The 17565-nt window shown below is 59.7% G+C and overlaps 1 protein-coding gene across 6 annotated transcripts in view; it reads left to right on the plus strand.

Moving 5' to 3' along the window:
• Window positions 1-16274, plus strand: part of RAI1 (retinoic acid induced 1) — a 116789-nt gene extending 100515 nt beyond the window's left edge. For all 6 annotated transcript variants that reach the window (XM_081029657.1, XM_081029654.1, XM_081029655.1 and 3 more), the window contains 4 exons: window positions 300-5826; window positions 10026-10119; window positions 15588-15637; window positions 16081-16274. In XM_081029657.1, coding sequence (XP_080885783.1) covers window positions 316-5826; window positions 10026-10119; window positions 15588-15637; window positions 16081-16095 — 5670 coding nt within the window. In that variant the 5' untranslated portion in view covers window positions 300-315 and the 3' untranslated portion in view covers window positions 16096-16274. The remainder of the gene's footprint in view (window positions 1-299; window positions 5827-10025; window positions 10120-15587; window positions 15638-16080) is intronic.
• The last annotated feature ends 1291 nt before the right edge of the window (window positions 16275-17565 follow it).

Below are 17565 nucleotides of genomic sequence, written 5' to 3' on the forward strand. Positions count from 1 at the left end.
CTCCCTCCGAGGCAGCCATCCTTGGCAAGGCTCAGCTGCAAGCCATGTCGGCAGGAATTACAGAGCACACCTCCCTGACACAAGTTGTCAATATGTGCACAGCTGGTGGGGAGGCTCAGGCAAAGGGGGGACTATTAAGAGCTTCAGGGAGAGGCAGGGCAGGGAGAGGGGTGGGAGGCAGGCTTTCTGAGGTGAAAGGAAATGGCCCATTTGAATTTCTCTCCCTCTGCCCCCTTCCATGCCCGTCCTTCTTCCCTCCCCTCCCTGTGCCTGCTCCTTCTCCCCTTCTGTTTTCACAGATAACCAGCCCGAGTCATGCAGTCTTTTCGAGAAAGGTGTGGTTTCCATGGCAAACAACAGAACTACCAGCAGACCTCACAGGAGACATCACGCCTGGAGAATTACAGGCAGCCAAGCCAGGCTGGGCTGAGCTGTGACCGGCAGAGGCTGCTGGCCAAGGACTATTATAACCCACAGCCGTACGCAGGCTACGAGGGCAGCGCCAGCACGCCTGCCAGCACTGGGCGCGGAAGCAAAGGGCTGCCCTCGCAGCAGGCCCTGCAGGGGAGGCCGGCATTCTCTGGCTACGGCGTCCAGGACAGCAGCCCTTACCCAGGGCGATACTCCGGCGAGGAGAGCCTGCAATCCTGGGGGGCCCCTCAGCCGCCACCTCCCCAGCCACAGCCCCTGTCAGGGGGGGTGGGGAAATATGATGAGAACTTGATGAAAAAGACAGCAGTGCCCCCAGGAAGGCAGTACCCGGAGCAGGGTGCCCAGCTGCCCTTCCGGACTCACTCCCTGCACGTGCAGCCCCAGCTGCCACAGCCCCAGCAGCCCTTGGCCTACCCCAAGCTCCAGAGGCAGAAACTGCAGAATGACATTGCCTCGCCCCTGCCCTTTCCCCAGGGCGGCCACTTTACCCAGCAGTCTCAGTCCTTCCCCGCCTCCTCCACCTACTCTACCGGCCAGGGTAGCGGGCAGGCCGCCCACTCCTATAAGAGTTGCACAGCACCGTCTGCCCAGCCCCACGACAGGCCACTGAGTGCCAGCGCCAGCCTGGCCCCAGGCCAGCGAGTCCAGAATCTTCATGCCTATCAGCCGAGCCGCCTCAGCTATGACCAGCAGAAGCAGCAGCAGCAAGCTCTTCAGAGCCGGCACCATGCCCAGGAAACCCTCCATTACCAAAACCTCGCCAAGTACCAACACTATGGGCAGCAAGGCCCAGGCTACTGCCAGCCAGACTCGGCCGTCAGGACCCCAGAGCAGTACTACCAGACCTTCAGCCCCAGCTCTAGCCACTCGCCTGCACGCTCCGTGGGCCGCTCACCTTCCTACAGCTCTACCCCATCGCCGCTGATGCCAAACCTGGAGAGCTTTCCCTACAGCCAGCAGCCACTCAGCACCGGGGCTTTCCCTGCAGGCATCACCGACCACAGCCACTTCATGCCCCTGCTCAACCCCTCCCCAACCGACGCCACCAGCTCTGTGGACACCCAGGCTGGCAACTGCAAGCCGCTGCCGAAGGAGAAGCTCCCTGAGAACCTGCTGTCGGACCTCAGCCTGCAGAGCCTCACGGCCCTGACCTCGCAGGTGGAGAATATCTCCAACACGGTCCAGCAGCTGCTCCTCTCCAAGGCTGCCGTGCCACAGAAGAAGGGCGTCAAGAACCTGGTATCCAGGACCCCGGAACAGCACAAAAGCCAGCACTGCAGCCCCGAGGGCAGCGGCTACTCAGCCGAGCAGGCGGGCACGCCGCTGTCAGAGCCGCTGAGCAGCACGCCCCAGTCCAGCCACGCCGAGCCACCCGAGGCCGACTACCTGAGCGGCTCGGAGGACCCGCTAGAGCGCAGCTTCCTGTACTGCAGCCAGGCCCGCGGCAGCCCCGCCAGAGTCCACAGCACGTCCAAGGCCAAGCCCGAGTCCGTGTCCACCTGTTCCGTGACCTCTCCTGATGACATGTCCACCAAGTCTGACGACTCCTTCCAGAGCCTGCACAGCAGCCTGCCGCTCGACAGCTTCTCCAAGTTTGTGGCGGGCGAGCGGGACTGCCCGCGGCTGCTGCTCAGCGCCCTGGCACAGGAGGACCTGGCCTCGGAAATCCTGGGACTGCAGGAGGCCATCGGTGAGAAGCCCGACAAGGCCTGGGCCGAGGCGCCCGGCCTGGCCAAGGACGCCAGCAAGCCGCCCTTCGCGCTGGAGAACCACAGCGCCTGCCTGGACTCCGTGGCCAAGAATGTGTGGCCGCGGCCAGGCGAGCCAGAGGCCCTGCCCGAGTCCTTACAGCTGGACAAGGGCGGCAACACCAAGGACTTCAGCCCGGGGCTGTTTGAAGACCCTTCTGTGGGCTTCGTCACCCCTGATCCCAAGAAGACAGCTGGCCCCCTCTGCTTTGGCACCAAGCCCACTCTCGGGGCTGCCACTTCAGACCCCACCGCAGCAGCGTTTGACTGCTTTCCGGACACAACCACCGCCAGCTCGGCAGACAGTGCCAACCCCTTTGCCTGGCCCGAGGAAAACCTGGGGGACGCTTGTCCCCGGTGGGGGCTGCACCCCAGCGAGCTCACCAAGGGGCTGGAGCCGAGCGGGAAGGCCTCGGACAGCACCGGCAAGGAGAGCTCCCACGAGACCCCAGCCTGCCTGGGCTTCCAGGAGGAGGAGCCCCCTGGGGAGAAGGCCGCTGTGCCGCGGGACGCGGAGCAGGAGGCGGCGGACAGGGTGAAGGAGGAGGCGGGCGGGCTGCTGCAGTGCCCCGACGTGGGCAAGGCTGAGCGCTGGCTGGAGGACAGCCGGCACTGCTGCTCCGCCTCCGACTTTGGGGACCTCCCGCTACTGCCACCCCCCAGCAGGAAGGAGGACCTGGAGGCCGAGGAGGAGTACTCGTCCCTGTGCGAGCTCCTGGGCAGCCCCGAGCACAGGCCCGGCATGCAGGACCCGCTGTCCCCGAAGGCCCCCCTGATATGCACCAAGGAGGAGGTAGAGGTGCTCGACCCCAAGGCCGGCTGGGGCTCCCCGTGCCACCTGTCCGGGGAGTCGGTCATCTTTCTGGGCCCCACTGTAGGTGCCGAGTCGAAGGTTCAGAGCTGGTTTGAGTCCTCGCTATCCCACATGAAGCCCGGGGAAGAAGGGCCTGATGGGGCACTGGCTCCGGGGGACCCGACTGCCCTGACCCCAGATGCCTCCTTGGCCCAGAAGCCAAATAAGCCTGCTGTGCCCGAGGCGCCCATTGCTAAGAAAGAGCCTGTGCCACGTGGCAAGAGTTTACGGAGCCGGCGGGTGCACCGGGGGCTTCCTGAGGCTGAGGACTCCCCTTGCAGGGCACCAGCGCTGCCCAAAGACCTCCTGCTCCCTGAATCCTGCACAGGGCCCCCACAGGGACAGATGGAAGGGGCAGGGGCCCCAGGCCGGGGGGCCTCAGAAGGGCTCCCCAGGATGTGCACTCGCTCCTTCACGGCGTTAAGCGAGCCCCGCACACCCGGGCCCCCAGGACTGACCACCACTCCTGCCCCCCCAGACAAACTGGGGGGCAAGCAGCGAGCCGCCTTCAAGTCGGGCAAGCGGGTGGGGAAACCCTCCCCCAAAGCGGCCTCTAGCCCCAGTAACCCGGCCGCCCTGCCCGTGGCCTCTGACAGCAGCCCCATGGGCTCCAAGACGAAGGAGACGGACTCGCCTGGCACCCCGGGCAGAGACCAGCGTTCCATGATCCTTCGGTCCCGCACCAAAACCCAGGAGGTCTTCCACTGCAAGCGGCGGCGGCCCTCGGAAAGCCGAGTCCCCAACTGCCGCGCCACCAAGAAGCTCCTTGTCAACAACCATCTGCCCACCACATTCAAGGTCTCCTGCAGCCCCCAGAAGGAGGGCAGGGCCAGCCAGCGGGCAAGGGTCCCCAAGCCCAGTGCAGGCAGCAAGCTCTCTGATCGGCCCCTCCACGCGCTCAAAAGGAAGTCGGCCTTCATGGCGCCAGTCCCCACCAAGAAGCGGAACTTGGTTTTACGGAGCAGCAGTGCCAGCGGCAGTGGGGGCCACATGAAGGAGGAGAGGGCCGAAGGCTCCCCAACCCTCTTCAAGAGGATGTCTTCTCCCAAGAAAGCCAAGCCCACCAAGGGCAATAGTGAACCCACCGAGAAGCCCCTGCCCCTAGAGGCCCCTGACGCCTGCCTCAAGCTGGCCTCGAGGGCGGCCTTTCAGGGGGCCATGAAGACCAAGGTGCTGCCACCCCGGAAGGGCCGGGGTCTGAAGCTGGAGGCCATCGTGCAGAAGATCACCTCGCCCAGCCTGAAGAAGTTCGCGTGTAAAGCGCCAGGGACCCCTCCCGGAAACCCTCTGAGCCCGTCCCTCTCTGAGAAGGACCGTGGGCTCAAGAGTGCTGGGGGCAGCCCGGTGGGGGCAGAAGAAGGTCTTTTAAACGTGGGCACTGGGCAGAAGCTCCCAGCAGCTTCGGGGTCCGACCCGGTGTGCAGAAATACGGCCAACAGATCCTTGAAAGGCAAACTCGTGAACAGTAAGAAACTGTCCTCGACTGACTGTTTCAAAACGGAGGCCTTCGTGTCCCCGGAGGCCCTGCCGCCTGGGGGGGCTGCCCTGGCACCTAAAAAGAGAAGCCGGAAAGGCAGGGCTGGAGCCCTGGGACTCCCCAAAGGCCCCCTGGAGAAGCGGCCCCATCTAGGCCCTGCTCTGCTCCTGACTCCCCAAGACAGGGCCAATGGCACGCAAGGTGGCAGTGAGGACAGCTCTGGTGGAGGAGGCAAGAAGCCAAAGATGGAGGAGCTGGGCCTGGCCTCCCAGCCCCCCGAGGGCCGGCCTTGCCAGCCCCAAATGAGGGCACAGAAGCAGCCAGGCCACGCCAACTATGGCAGCTATTCCAAGCGAAAGCGGCTCACTCGGGGCCGGGCCAAGAGCACCACCTCCTCGCCCTGTAAGGGGCGTGCCAAGCGGAGGCGGCAGCAGCAGCTGCTGCCCCTCGATCCCGCAGAACCTGAAATCCGCCTCAAGTACATTTCCTCGTGCAAGCGGCTGCGGGCAGACAGCCGCACCCCCGCCTTCTCGCCCTTCGTGCGGGTTGAGAAGCGAGATGCGTTCACCACTGTCTGCACTGTTGTCAACTGTCCTGGGGAGGAGCCCAAGCCCCACAGGAAACCCCCGTCCTCGGCCTCCTCTTCCTCTTCCTTGTCCTCCCTAGATGCGGCCGGGGCCCCCCTGGCCACGCTCCCTGGAGGCTCCGTCCTGCAGCCGCGCCCCTCTCTGCCCCTCTCCACCACCATGCATCTGGGGCCCGTGGTTTCCAAGGCCCTAAGTACCGCTTGCCTTGTTTGCTGCCTCTGCCAAAACCCAGCCAACTTCAAGGACCTCGGGGACCTCTGTGGGCCCTACTACCCAGAACACTGCCTCCCCAAAAAGAAGCCAAAACTCAAGGAGAAGGTGCGGCCAGAGGGCACCTGCGAGGAGGGCTCACTGCCCCTGGAGAGAACATTCAAAGGCCTTGAGTGCACAGCTGCGGCCGCCAACGCCGCCGCCATCGGAAAACCCCCCAAGGCTGACGGCCCCGCTGACCCGGCCAAGCAGGGCTCACTCCGCACCAGTGCGCGGGGCCTGTCACGGCGGCTGCAGAGCTGTTACTGCTGTGACGGGCGGGGGGACGGTGGTGAGGACGCAGCCCCAGCCGACAAGAGCCGCAAGCATGAGTGCAGCAAGGAGGCCCCAGGAGAGCCTGGTGCAGACACCCAGGAGCACTGGGTGCACGAGGCCTGTGCCGTGTGGACAGGCGGGGTCTACCTGGTGGCCGGGAAGCTCTTTGGGTTACAGGAGGCCATGAAGATGGCCGTGGACATGGTAAGAGGCCGGCCCAGCTGGGCTGGGGAGCTCAGGTCTCGCAGGACAGGCAGGCAGACGATCGGGCAGCTCCCTCATCTCTCCAGCTCTATGGTTGGAGCCAAACAGGCCCACAGTGACAAGTTCATATCTGTGGAGTTTGAGGGGAGTTGAGGCACACCCCAGGCTGAGCGGGACACATTCACGCAGGCCTGTCCCAGATGGCCGTCCCACTGTGGCCCTTGGCTGCCCGCAGCCCAGAGCCCACCATACTCACCTGACATCTTCCAGCTCCACGGCCCACCTGACCCCACTGCTCGTGTAATCAGCAGAGCTGCTGACGCTGACACCCCAGAAGACGAAGGGCCTCCCAGAATCCAGTGTCAGGGTGGCCTGCAAAAGCAGGCTGCCGCAGCTCAGGCACCTCTGAGTTGGAGCTGGGGGCCAACAGGACAAGCTCCTCAAACAATACAAAGTTGGAACATGTCCCCTCTGCGGGACACCCTCGTTGGGCAGGGTGGTCCAGGGACCTCACCAATGGTCCTAAAATGTCCCTTCAGGGGCTCTAGTCACTGAAGTCTGCGAGCAAGAACTTGGGCTGGCTTCTTGGTTCACACCCCAGCGCTGCTCCTCACTCACTGTGGGACTCTGGGCCCAGACTTAACCTCGCTGTGCCCCCGTTTCCTCATATCTGAAGTGGACTTATTAGTTCACAGCGCAGAGGGGCCGTGAGGATTAAATGAGGTAGTACCCATGAAAGGTATTCAAGCCGTGCCTGGCCTGAGTGCTGTTCTCATTCCTGGGCTAGCACCAGTGACAGTGGCAGAGGCCACGCACCACCCAGTGTTACTACCGCTTGGGTTACCGTGGGGCTCACACTCCCTTGTGAGGGGTGCAGAGAGCGTGAGAGTAAGCAAAGAGCCAGGAGGCCATTTGGAACCCCCTTACGGCAGTAGTCAGCAGAAGATGCCTGGGACATTGCAGTGGGGCTCAGCATTCCCCCCCCAGGCTTGTGTTCCTGTTTCCCCCCTCCCCCCACACACACACTCAGGGCCATGCTCCTGTGCAGCTATAATCCCTAGCACTGCAGCACTGCCCCCGCCCCGGCTCTGGGGACCCTCGCCCTCACCTGCTGACCCCCCCTCCCCATGGCCCTTCCCCCTGCCTGCAAACCTGCTCCTTTGTTTCTACCAGCACCCCCCACCCCCCGGCCCCCAGCCCCTCTGACCCGCCTGAGCTGACTGTCTGCTGTGGGGCCGTCATAGCGAGATGGCTGCAGTCATCGATGCTGCCCATGCTTCCCGTTTCCCCACCGACCTGCCACTACCCAGAAACACTTAGAGACCTCTTCATGCCCAGACATCCTGCCCGCTGGCCTCCTGCTTGAGTAAGGGAGCCCAGCCCCTATGGGACACCTGCCACTTCCCTGAGCCCCCTCCAGCCCCGCAGCCTTCAGACAGCAGCCTACAGGCCTTGGCGTGCTCCCTTCTTCCCTTCTCAGTCGTTTTCCTCCTTCCTGCTGTTTTCCACTCTGGTCACCAGCTCCTTCCCCACCACCCTGAAAACTAACACTAACCCTCAGACCCCCAGCCCCTCTCCCACTGTTACAGCCAGGCTCCTGAAATCTACCACACTGGACCCTTGGCTTTGTGTGCTTGCCTGGCTCTCAGTGAGCCTTGCTCCCCTGACACAAATACGCCACCAACAGCGTCTCCCTGCTGCACCCAAGGTAACTCAGGCATAATCTGAAGGGCTTCCCTGCCAGACGGGTGGTCCTGGGCAAGGCCTGTGTGTTCAGCCGCGCTTGTTAAAGCAGCCACTGGACGAGCAGGCCATGTCCACAGAACCCCCGGGAGAAACGGGCAGGGTCCAGGCTTCCCAGGGTCACCCTTTGGCCCCCTTCCCTCCGCCAGCCCAAGCCTTCTAGGGCCGTCCATCCCTGCCAAGGCCCCTCCTACCTCAGCAGCTCAGTGGCAGTACACTCCCTCGGAGTCATGCAGACCTCGCTTCAAATCCCAGTTCTGCTAAGGGTGGGTTCTGTGACCCCATTACGTCACTGTCCTCTGAGCTTCCGAATGCCAAACCCCATTAGCAGAGTTTTGGGGCCACACAGATGGTCTCCTCCCCAAGCGCAGCCAAGTTCCCAGCCCCCATCCCGAAAGGCCTGTCGGCACGTAAGCCTCACATCTGCTCTCTAGAGGAACAGAACTGCAGGCCCCCAGAGGCCCCTTTTCCTTCTATGTCTCCTGCTGGGAACCCCACACACAACCTGCTGTTCTGAGCCATGCCATGCCCACCTCCTGGGACGTGTTCCCCACTCTGCCCAGAGCTGAGCCTTCACGCAGAACTGCTGTGGACCCCATCCCCCCTCCAAGTGAGACCTGGCCGTGGACGCGGGCGTTTGGCTGTGGCGGCCATGTTAGGCTGGTGGCAGACGCCCCCGTTTCGGCCCCTCCTAGCCTGGAATCCTTTGGAAGGTTCACAAGCCATATGCCCTCTTAGTCAGAGCAGGAGTGCTGGGATCAGAAGGGCCTGAGGCGGCTGTCTCCCTGTACCTCCATTTCTTCATACCTAAAACATCTGCCTCAAGCGTTGTGAGGGGACCTCAATGCAGATGAGGCCATTCGCCAGAGGGGTCCCTCTGGCTGTGACCCTTTAACCATCCAAACACTTGGGGGCCACTTGAGGCTGGGACTTGGGCCTGATGGAGGGCCTCCACTCCTTCCTCTTCCCTTTTTGGGTCAGGAATGGGGACGTGGGGCTCCAGAGCCCCAGTGGGTGAAAACCTGATGTTCCAGGAAGTACCCCAGCCCTCACCGTGCACCGCCCCACTCTCACCCCCTGCTTGGTGACAGAGGGAACATCCCAGGCATTTCTTAGACGAGGCCTAGGAAAGGTAGGAGGACTTCCTCATCCCCAGCCTGTCCCAGCCTGTCCCAGCTGCTGGGGTGGGTGTCCCTCAGGCCTGGGCCTCGAACAGAGCCAAACCCTGCCCTGAGCAGTATGGGGTAGTCTTTGAGGCCTGTGCCCCAGCTGAGCCGCTGCACTCAAAGCGGATACTCAGGAGCTGTCTGTCCTCAGGCAAGTCACTCAGCCTCTCTGAGCTCTCATTGGAAACCTGGGTAAAATAACTATAACAGCCGTGTCAGAAGGTCATGAGGAGGAGGTGGCTTCCATGCCTGGCGTATCACAAGCTGTTGTTAGTTGTTACAGTGGCTTAGGATCTGGGCATGGGCCTGCCACCTTCTCTGCTTCCCTCCTGCACCTCACTCCCCCACCCGTGCTGTGAGGGCTATGGTCGAGTCTGCATGATTTGAGGCCCAACCTGTCCCTCTCCAGGCCTCGGGTTGTGCTTCCCTCTTCCAAGGGCCTTGTTATACTGTCCTGGCCACTTCCCCCTCCAAGCAGCTGGGGCAGGCACGGGGCAGCCCCCCAGCTCAGCAGACCACAGTTTCGAGACGCAGAGTGGGCCAGCCACCATGCTGGATGGCGTAAGATTTACATTAACTGAGCATCTCAGGATTGGCTCTGCCATCTCCTTGCTGGCCATAGGAGGGTGAATGGCCCGTCCTCAGATGGCCCAGCGGCTTCTGGGTTCAGTGCTTGTTCTGCCAGGAAGGGTAGGAACCCATGCTTACTGCCTTCGCTCTTGCCTGGGGTGGGAGCCTCAGTTACACCATCTGTGAAGTGGGGTCATGAAAGTTACCTGCGTTGAGGGTCGTTGGGAGGAGTCAGTGTGTGAGGACACGGGTATGCAGAAGCACCACAATACCAGCTCGCAGCCGTGTTCATACTGGTGACTGGCAGCTCTTGTCCACTGGGCACACACACTCTCATTTACTACTCACGGCCCTCGCATAAGGAAAGCACCATCCCAGTGTGCAGCCGAGGCACACAGAGTTGGAGTGGCTCTGCTGAGGTCATGCAATGCAGAGCCAGGATTTGAACCCAGGTGTGTGTGAAGCCAAGGCCCATACGTTTACCTATAAGTAGCCATTCGCCTTCAAGAGGGTCCCCCCATCAAGGCAGCAGCCCAGAGGCTGCCACGGAATCGAGCCTGTGGGAATTTGCGCACAAGCTGAGTCTCTCTCCACCTGATGTGTAAGGACCATTTCATGGGAAAGAGGCGGGGACCGTGGTGGGGGTGCTAGCTGTAAAGAAAGCCCACCTGCCTGGCCCCTCCGAGGCAGTCTCACCTGTCTTCCCTCTCTCCTTACCAGACTTGTTCCAGCTGCCAAGAAGCCGGGGCCACCATTGGGTGCTGCCATAAGGGATGTGTCCACACCTACCATTACCCGTGTGCCAGCGATTCGGGTAAGAGCCAGCCCGAGGGGACACGAAGGCCCTCAGGGGAGTCCTGAGCACAGCTCCTCGGACCCAGCCCCATTTGAGCCCTCTGCCATTCCTCTCCAGCCCTAGCAATTCTTTCTCTCTCTCTTTACTGGCACCTGTGCTGGGCAGTGCTAGGGACATGGAGATAAGTCAGTCCCCAACCACCCGCCTGAGGAATGCCCAGAGCCATAAATTACAAGATGGAGAGCTGTTTGAAAAGCTGTCATTGCCAAGTGCTGGGGAGGATTTCAGGTCTCGGAGAGGAAGGGGTACTGGGGCTGGGGTTTTGAAGACTGAATAGGAGTTTACTGGGAAAAGGGAAAGGATATACTTCAACAACAAAAACCAAATGAGATGGGAGGAGATGAGGTTCTAAACAAGCTGAGGCCAAATCATCTACTGGCTGCAGGGAATAGTTGTAAGAGGTTTTAACCAAGACGCAGAGACATACTTTATTTAATCCAAGGAAAGATATTGTTAATGGTGGAATTTTAGTCATTAGGAAGACAGTATTTTAGGGGGGCTTAGAGGCAGCTTTGGCCTAGATTCAAACTCTGGTGGCCTTCTTCATATGTGGACTTTGCAAGTCCACTGATGTCTCTGCACTTGGTTTCTATATCTATAAAAAGGAAGATCATAATAATCTCTCCTTTCTTCAGCTGTTCGGAGCAGGGAGTGAAATAATGAACTCTGCACATAAAGTACAGCTTAAGTCCTATTTTTGGGCCAGCCCCTGTGACCTCTATCTTCCCCCCTCCCCCAGCTCTCCTTACCCTCCCCACTCTGGCCTGGAACGTGGGTGAAGTTATGACCCTGCCTCATGGAAGACGCTCCCACTGCCTGGGGACCAGCTGCCCCTCCTTCCCACCTGACTGCCTGCTGGCTCTGCTCAGGGCAGAGGCCCCTCCCTGTGCCCCGCTGGCCCCGCTTGGCTCTACGCCAGCATCAGCCCCAACCAAGCCACCCCCAGGTGTGCACACAGAGTGATGACAGTTCCTTGGCGAGGGCTGAGGCGCTAGCACCCTGCAGGGAGGGAGCTGTCGGGAACAGGGACTTGGGCTTCTCACTGGCTCCACCCTCCCACTCTGAGCAGTGTGAACCAGATTTGAACATGAACTCCGCCGCTTATCCAGACACATGGCCTTACTCCCAGTAATAGCTACCACAAGTTGCATCCCTTCTCCAGTGATTTATGCAGCACACACTTTGTGCCAGGACCTGTATCAGGCCCCTGCACTATCTCCAGGTGCATCTTTATGACAGGCTGCCTTACCCATGGCCACACAGCACGGCATGGACAGAACCAGGGTATGACTCCCTGTCTTTCTTGCTACACATCCCATGCTCTGTCTCCTACCCCGGTACTGTCCAGTCCTTTGAGGGCCTCAATCTTTGACTGGGACCGACAGGAAAACCATGATTTTTGCCCAGTTATGGAGACCAGACACGAAGGCAATCCAGGAGGACTTCCAGGAGGAGGCAACATTAGAGCCAGGCCTGCAAAGGTCAGGGGAGGTAGCCAGCAGCTGGTTAACAGTGGGCTGTATCTACCAGGCTTGGAGAAACAGAACTTTTGTTTCAAATAAAGTCTTAAAAAGAGTCTCATATAAAAGGGATCTCTGCAGACCCTGGGGATTGTGACAGCAAGGAGGCGTGGAGACTGGGAAGATGAGACACTGACACGATCAGAACTATATGTGAGAAAGAGCTGATGGACACTGGCAGGGGGGTTGCTGGGTGCAGGTAGAGTCTGGGTCCCAGAGACTTCATTGGCACAGAATGCACAGGCCTTGGTGTGACAGATGAGGGAAAGGCGGTGTCCAGCCTGATGTCCTTGTACGGGCAGGTCCAAAGCAAGATGCTGATAGTGTACAAAGTGTGAGCAGACAACACAGTGAATGTTCAAATAAAAAACACGATTACAGTAAAAGACACGTTGCCATCAATCCCCCTCGCTTAGAACATCCTTATGCCATCGTTCTGGCCACTTTCTGAAGCGGTTCTGGAAGTCCTCTTTCCTGAGCGTCTTTAGTTGTGCTGTCGTGGCTGCTCCGTGTGCTGAATGGATTCAAAACGTTTACCTTTCATGGCCATTTTGACTTTGGGGAAGAGCCAGAAGTCACACAGTGCCAGATCCTGCGATTAAGGTGGATGAGGACACACCGTCATGTTTTTCTTTTTTAACTTTTATTTATTTTTAAGTGTGTTTTTTCAGGACCCATCTGCTTCGAATCAAGTAGTTGTTTCCATCTAGTTGTGGAGGGCGCAGCTCACAGTGGCCTGTGTGGGGTCGAACCGGCAACCTTGTTGTGAAGAGCACCGTGCTCTAACCAACTGAGCTAAGCAAACACCCCTACACCGTCATGTTTTTATCTGACAGAAATTGCCTTAGACCAGAAGTGATGTGTGACCTGGAGCCTTTCCATTGTGATCACAAAATACTGTGAATGTTGCTGCCGAGTGCCACCCAACCGAAAGGCAGGGATCCTCCATAGGGGAAGCGGCGCATCGAGCCTTAGTAACAGTGTGTGACAAGTCTCAGCGTGCTCGGTGCAGTCAGTTGGTTGTGAGCTACGGCTGAGAGAAGGTGTGTGTTAAAGCGTGCCGTAAATCCTCCTCCATCGTGACAGTGCTCCATGTCACACGTCGCTTCTGGTACGCCAATTTCTGTCAAATAAAAGCATTACGGCGTGTCCTCACCCACCTTATTCACAGATCGGGCTCCGTGCGACTGCTGGTTCTCCCCCAAAGTCAAAATGACCATGAAAGGTAAACATTTTTAATCGATTCAGGACAACAAGGCAGCCATGACAGCGCAACTAAGAAACTCACAAAAGAGGACTTCCAGAACCGCTTCAGAAAGTGGCAAGAACGATGGGATAAGGATGTTTGAAGTGAGGGGGAGTATTTTGAGGGGGATTAATGGCAATGTGTCTTTAACTGTAATAAGTTTTTTTATTTAAACATTCACTATATTGTTTGATCACACCTCGTCGATTACTTGTTACGGCTGCTGAGCTACTGGCCCTCCCAGGCCCAACTTTGTTGCCTAACCAGCAGCCCTTCATTATCTCTCATGTGGGCACAGGGCAGCTGGCAAGTTGTCCAATGAGCTCATGTAGATGGCCGTGGTCAGCTGTGGGGTCAGCTGAGGCAGGACGATCTCAAACCGCAGCTCGGCCAGCTCCTCTCTACTCCATGTGGCCTCCTCCTCCAGCCGGCCTTGCTTGGGGCGGCAGAGTCCCTGTCACTGCGTTCTGCTGGGCAAAGCACGTCCACGTCCAGCCCAGGTGTGCAGTGTAGGGAATGCATAGCACCCGTCCTGAATGGGAGGAGCTGCAGAGCCACTGCAGAGGACGGGTGTAAGGAGAGGGCTTGGGGCTGTTTGGGCAATCTGTGTACCACACATGCCAGCTGCTGTGCAGGCAGCGTGCATTTGAGATCTCTGCAGATGTACGAGGAGATAGCTGGAAGGTGAAGGAGGACAGGGCTTCAGGCAGCAGGGAGAGCTGGTCATGGCTGCTCTGCTCAGGCAGCAGTGGTGGAGACTGAGAGGGAATTGGAGTGAGCCAGGCAGGCATGAGTCCCAGGCCTTTGTTAGCACCTTACACCTACCTAACTGGGTCTACCAAGTGGGGGTCAGGCTCTCAGACCGCAGGGCACCAGGCTTGCTTGCTCTGCCCTTCCCCACTGCCCTGGCGCAATAACCTTGTCCCCCTCGCCCCCACTTAATCCTGTTAAGAAGCACCACATTGGAGCTAAGCAGTGCCTCCAAAGGGCTGCAGAGGCCGGCACACTGCGGCTTCCTGTCTGAACCTTTCCACATTCAGGCCGCAGGGCCACCTTGTCAGCCAGGTCCCAGGTTCCCCAGGTACAGCCACCAAGAGAGTGGTCAGGACCTGATAACCCCGCTCTTCCCAATGGCTGCCCTTCTCACGTCCAGTACAGATTCTGGAGGGTTGCTGAGCAAGCTGGTTTGGGAAGTGGTGACCCCCTACGCTTTGTATCTGGCAACTCAAGTTCTTGACTGCAGGACCTGTAGCCGGATGGGGTGTGTGTGTGTGTGTGTGTGTGTGTGTGTGTGTGTGTGTGTGTAGGGGGTGGGGAGTTGTCCTGTGTGTGCTGTGGAGTAAGTCGGGGGTTTTAGCCCAGTGCTCTTTGGAAAGTGGATTCAGTCCCAGAACGATGTCTGGCTTGCCTGCGCTCAGGAAAGGGGAAAAGCTGATGATGCACTTTCAGCTGCTGGCCCTAAAGTGCAAAGACTCACGGGCAGTGTTCAGGCCTGAGGTCCCCCAGCTTCTAGCAGGTGGGTGGAGAAAGGGGGAGGCAGCCTTAGAGAGGCCTTAAACCGTCCCAGGCCTGCTGTCAAGGCTACAGAGCCCTCCTCCCCACCCTGCCTATAGCCACCACGCTGTCAGCACAGAGCTACTGCCTGGAACCCAGAGCCACCACTTGTGGTCACAGTATGGACGAGAGGACTGCCTTTTTGGCCAGCCTGAGCTTCTGGCTGTTTGTGGGTTTAGCATTTATTCAGAACAATGACAGGTGAGGGACTGGGAGGGAGCCTTACCAGGAGGTGGTGGGTGTCCTGGGGGGGAAGCCAGCGTTGCCCTGGGGGGCAGCAGGCAGGAGAGCAGGGACTCACTGAGACATCAGTGCGCCCCTGGGCAGAGGTGGGCATCAGACTGGCCATGCTCAGTCATCCTCTCTGCTTCCTGAGGGTGGGCAGTGGCCCGGCGCTCCTGAGACCTGTTGGCTGGCCCCGCCCCCACACGCAGGCCCGCCTCGGTTCTGGGCCTCCCGGGAACAAGTGCACACAGTGGCGTGGCTTCCATATACCCTCCTCAGCAGTCCCCACAATGGACACACAGTGGTGGTATAGTGCCCATGTGACAGATGTGGACATCACGGCTTAGAGAAACAGCTGACACTCGAATCCAGACCCATAACTGCAGTGTCCAGTCCATCAACGGGCATTCACTGGGTGTCAAGGCTTCTTCTAGGGGCTGGCCATGTACCCAGGGAAGAGGGCGGAGCTGCTTCTCGGGGCTTGCCTTCCACTGGGGCCCAGACCTGAGCAAGTAACCGGTGCATAGATCACCAGGAGGCAATGACAAGTGTGGCCAGGCACAGTGTGGCGGGGCAGGGTGAGAGACTGGGGAGTGACGTCTGCTACAGCTAGGGAGTCCGGGAAGATCTCCCCAGTGACGAGGAGCTCCAGGTGAGGTTGGGTGAGAGGAGAGACCGGGCTGGACTGCATATGGAGGCAGAGGGCCAGAGCAGCTGCTGTAGAGCTTGGATTGTGGAGGAGCTCAAGCGGAGTCTGGCTCACTCTTTGCAAAGAACCCCTGCGGCCTAGGGCCCCAAGGGCAGTAGGGCCCCCTTCCCTCCTGGCCCCTGACAAGACAGCAGCAGCTCTCCTAACCACGCAAACTTCTCTTTGGTCACAGGTTGCATATTCAGCGAAGAGAACTTTTCTTTGAAATGTCCCAAGCATAAGGTAGGTGACCACAAGGCTTCCCTGGGAGAGGTCTAGGCTGGAGAGGGGCCCCTCCCCACTTACTGCCCTGCAGACCAGACCCCCAGCAGGGCCCAGCCCCCACCTGCCCACTGCAGGCCGCCACCTCTCCAGCCCCCATACTCTTACTCAGCGGGTGTCTGGGCTGGTCGACAGGTGACAGAGACCACTTAAAGCTGACAGGTCGCAGGGAGGAGACAGGGAAGGCCAGCAGGGGCACGGGACAGTGGACACAGGGCAGGGTGCGGGCTAGACGAAAGGAAAAGCCTGACTTGGGGCCAGCTGCCACCCGCAGACACCAGCCCGCTATCTTGGCGCTGGGGCAGGTGCAGAGCCTCGTGTGGGCGGGGCCCTGGCGGGCGGGCGTGGGGGAGGAATTAACACCGTCGATAACGGACGTTGGGGCGTGTCCTCTTTTCCTGCAGAGGCTGCCGTTGTAACCCACCCCAGCGGCGGGAGAAGCCACCGGAGCCGCCTGCCCGCTCGCGCCGAAGGAGAGGGGCCGCCTGTGCAGCCCCCGGGCCTTTGGGGGGGACGCTCCCAGAGCGGGCCTAGTGCCGATCCTTGATCCGGACCCCGGATCTTGGATCTGGCTGCCTACAGCTGAGACGTGCGGTCCCGGGTTGGGGAAAACAACAGGCTCCGGAGCGAAACCGGACGACGCAGGGCGTGCCTGCCCCCTTTCCCCCACCCCGGGCCTGGCTGGGGAAAGAGAAGCCTGTGAAGCAGCCAGCCGCCTTGGGGCACACAGGTTCCGGCGGGGGTGGGAGCCCCGCTTCCCCCTGCGAGTTCCCAGACGACGCGGCACACACTACCCGTGGGGGCTGCGGCCACCCCACTCGGTGCAGCTGGGTGCCCTGGGGATGGGGGTCCAAAGGGCCCTGGCAGTGGCAGAGGGCGGCTCCTGGCTCCTTGAACGAGGCGGGGGCGGACGGAAGGGGGGTTGAAGGAGGGCTAGGCCGGAGTGGGGAGCGGCCGGAGGATTTGGAATAAACCTTTCGGGACGCGCCCCAGCGCCGTTCCCACCCAGCGTTTGCCCAAACCTTGCGGTTTGGGCAGAGCCAGGGGAGTCTAGGGCCCATGCTCAGGGGATGTGAGTTCTCTGGCTGTAGGTGGGACTGGGGCACTCCTTTGGCTTCTGTTTGCCCTTTTTCCAATCCGCCCCACCCATGGAGCCCAGCCTGGGAGCGCAGACGGCAAGGGGCCTGCAGAGCGCACCTCCGGCGGATGGCTGGGGCGTGCTCGGCCCTCTGCACGACCACCCGCTCCAGGGACCGCAGCGCCCACTCAGCACCCCACTCAGCACGGGAGCAGAGACCGCTAGATTCGTGTACAAACCTGTGTACCCCTCTATATGTTACATAGAATGTATATATGTTGGGAACATGCTCGCTTCTCCTTTGTGTCGCTGCCGTGCCTCTTGCGCACCCCTCAGCACGGGGCCCTTGCCGGGAAGGGGGCCACAGCGATGTCCCCCCTTCCCCACGAAGCCACCGCCGGCCCAGGCCAGTCCCCGCCAGTATGTCCGCCTGTCTGTCCTTGTCCTCAGCCCTGTCCACGCTTCGATAGGCCTGAGGCAGCCCTCAAACGGGGGCACCCTAGCAACTTCCTGTACATATGACTGTAAAATGGTAAACGTGTGTATTATATCTGGCCTCGTTATATAGTGTATATATATGTATACATATACATATATATAATATATATGAAGACTGTAAATGTTAAGACGACTAGTGTTCTTATTAGTATATTGCTTCACACTGAAGATTGTGTGTATCGAGCTGTTTCTAAAAGATGTTTATTTTCCTTAAGAGTAAAAAACAGTCATTGCATTCAGAAAAAAAAGTCAATAAAGATACAACAATTGTTTTGGAAGTCTGCAGCCCGTGGATTCTGACCAGATTCCGCTG

The sequence above is a fragment of the Rhinolophus hipposideros genome, assembly GCF_964194185.1.
Source record: "Rhinolophus hipposideros genome assembly, chromosome: 20".
In the NCBI taxonomy this organism is placed as follows: Eukaryota; Metazoa; Chordata; class Mammalia; order Chiroptera; family Rhinolophidae; genus Rhinolophus; species Rhinolophus hipposideros.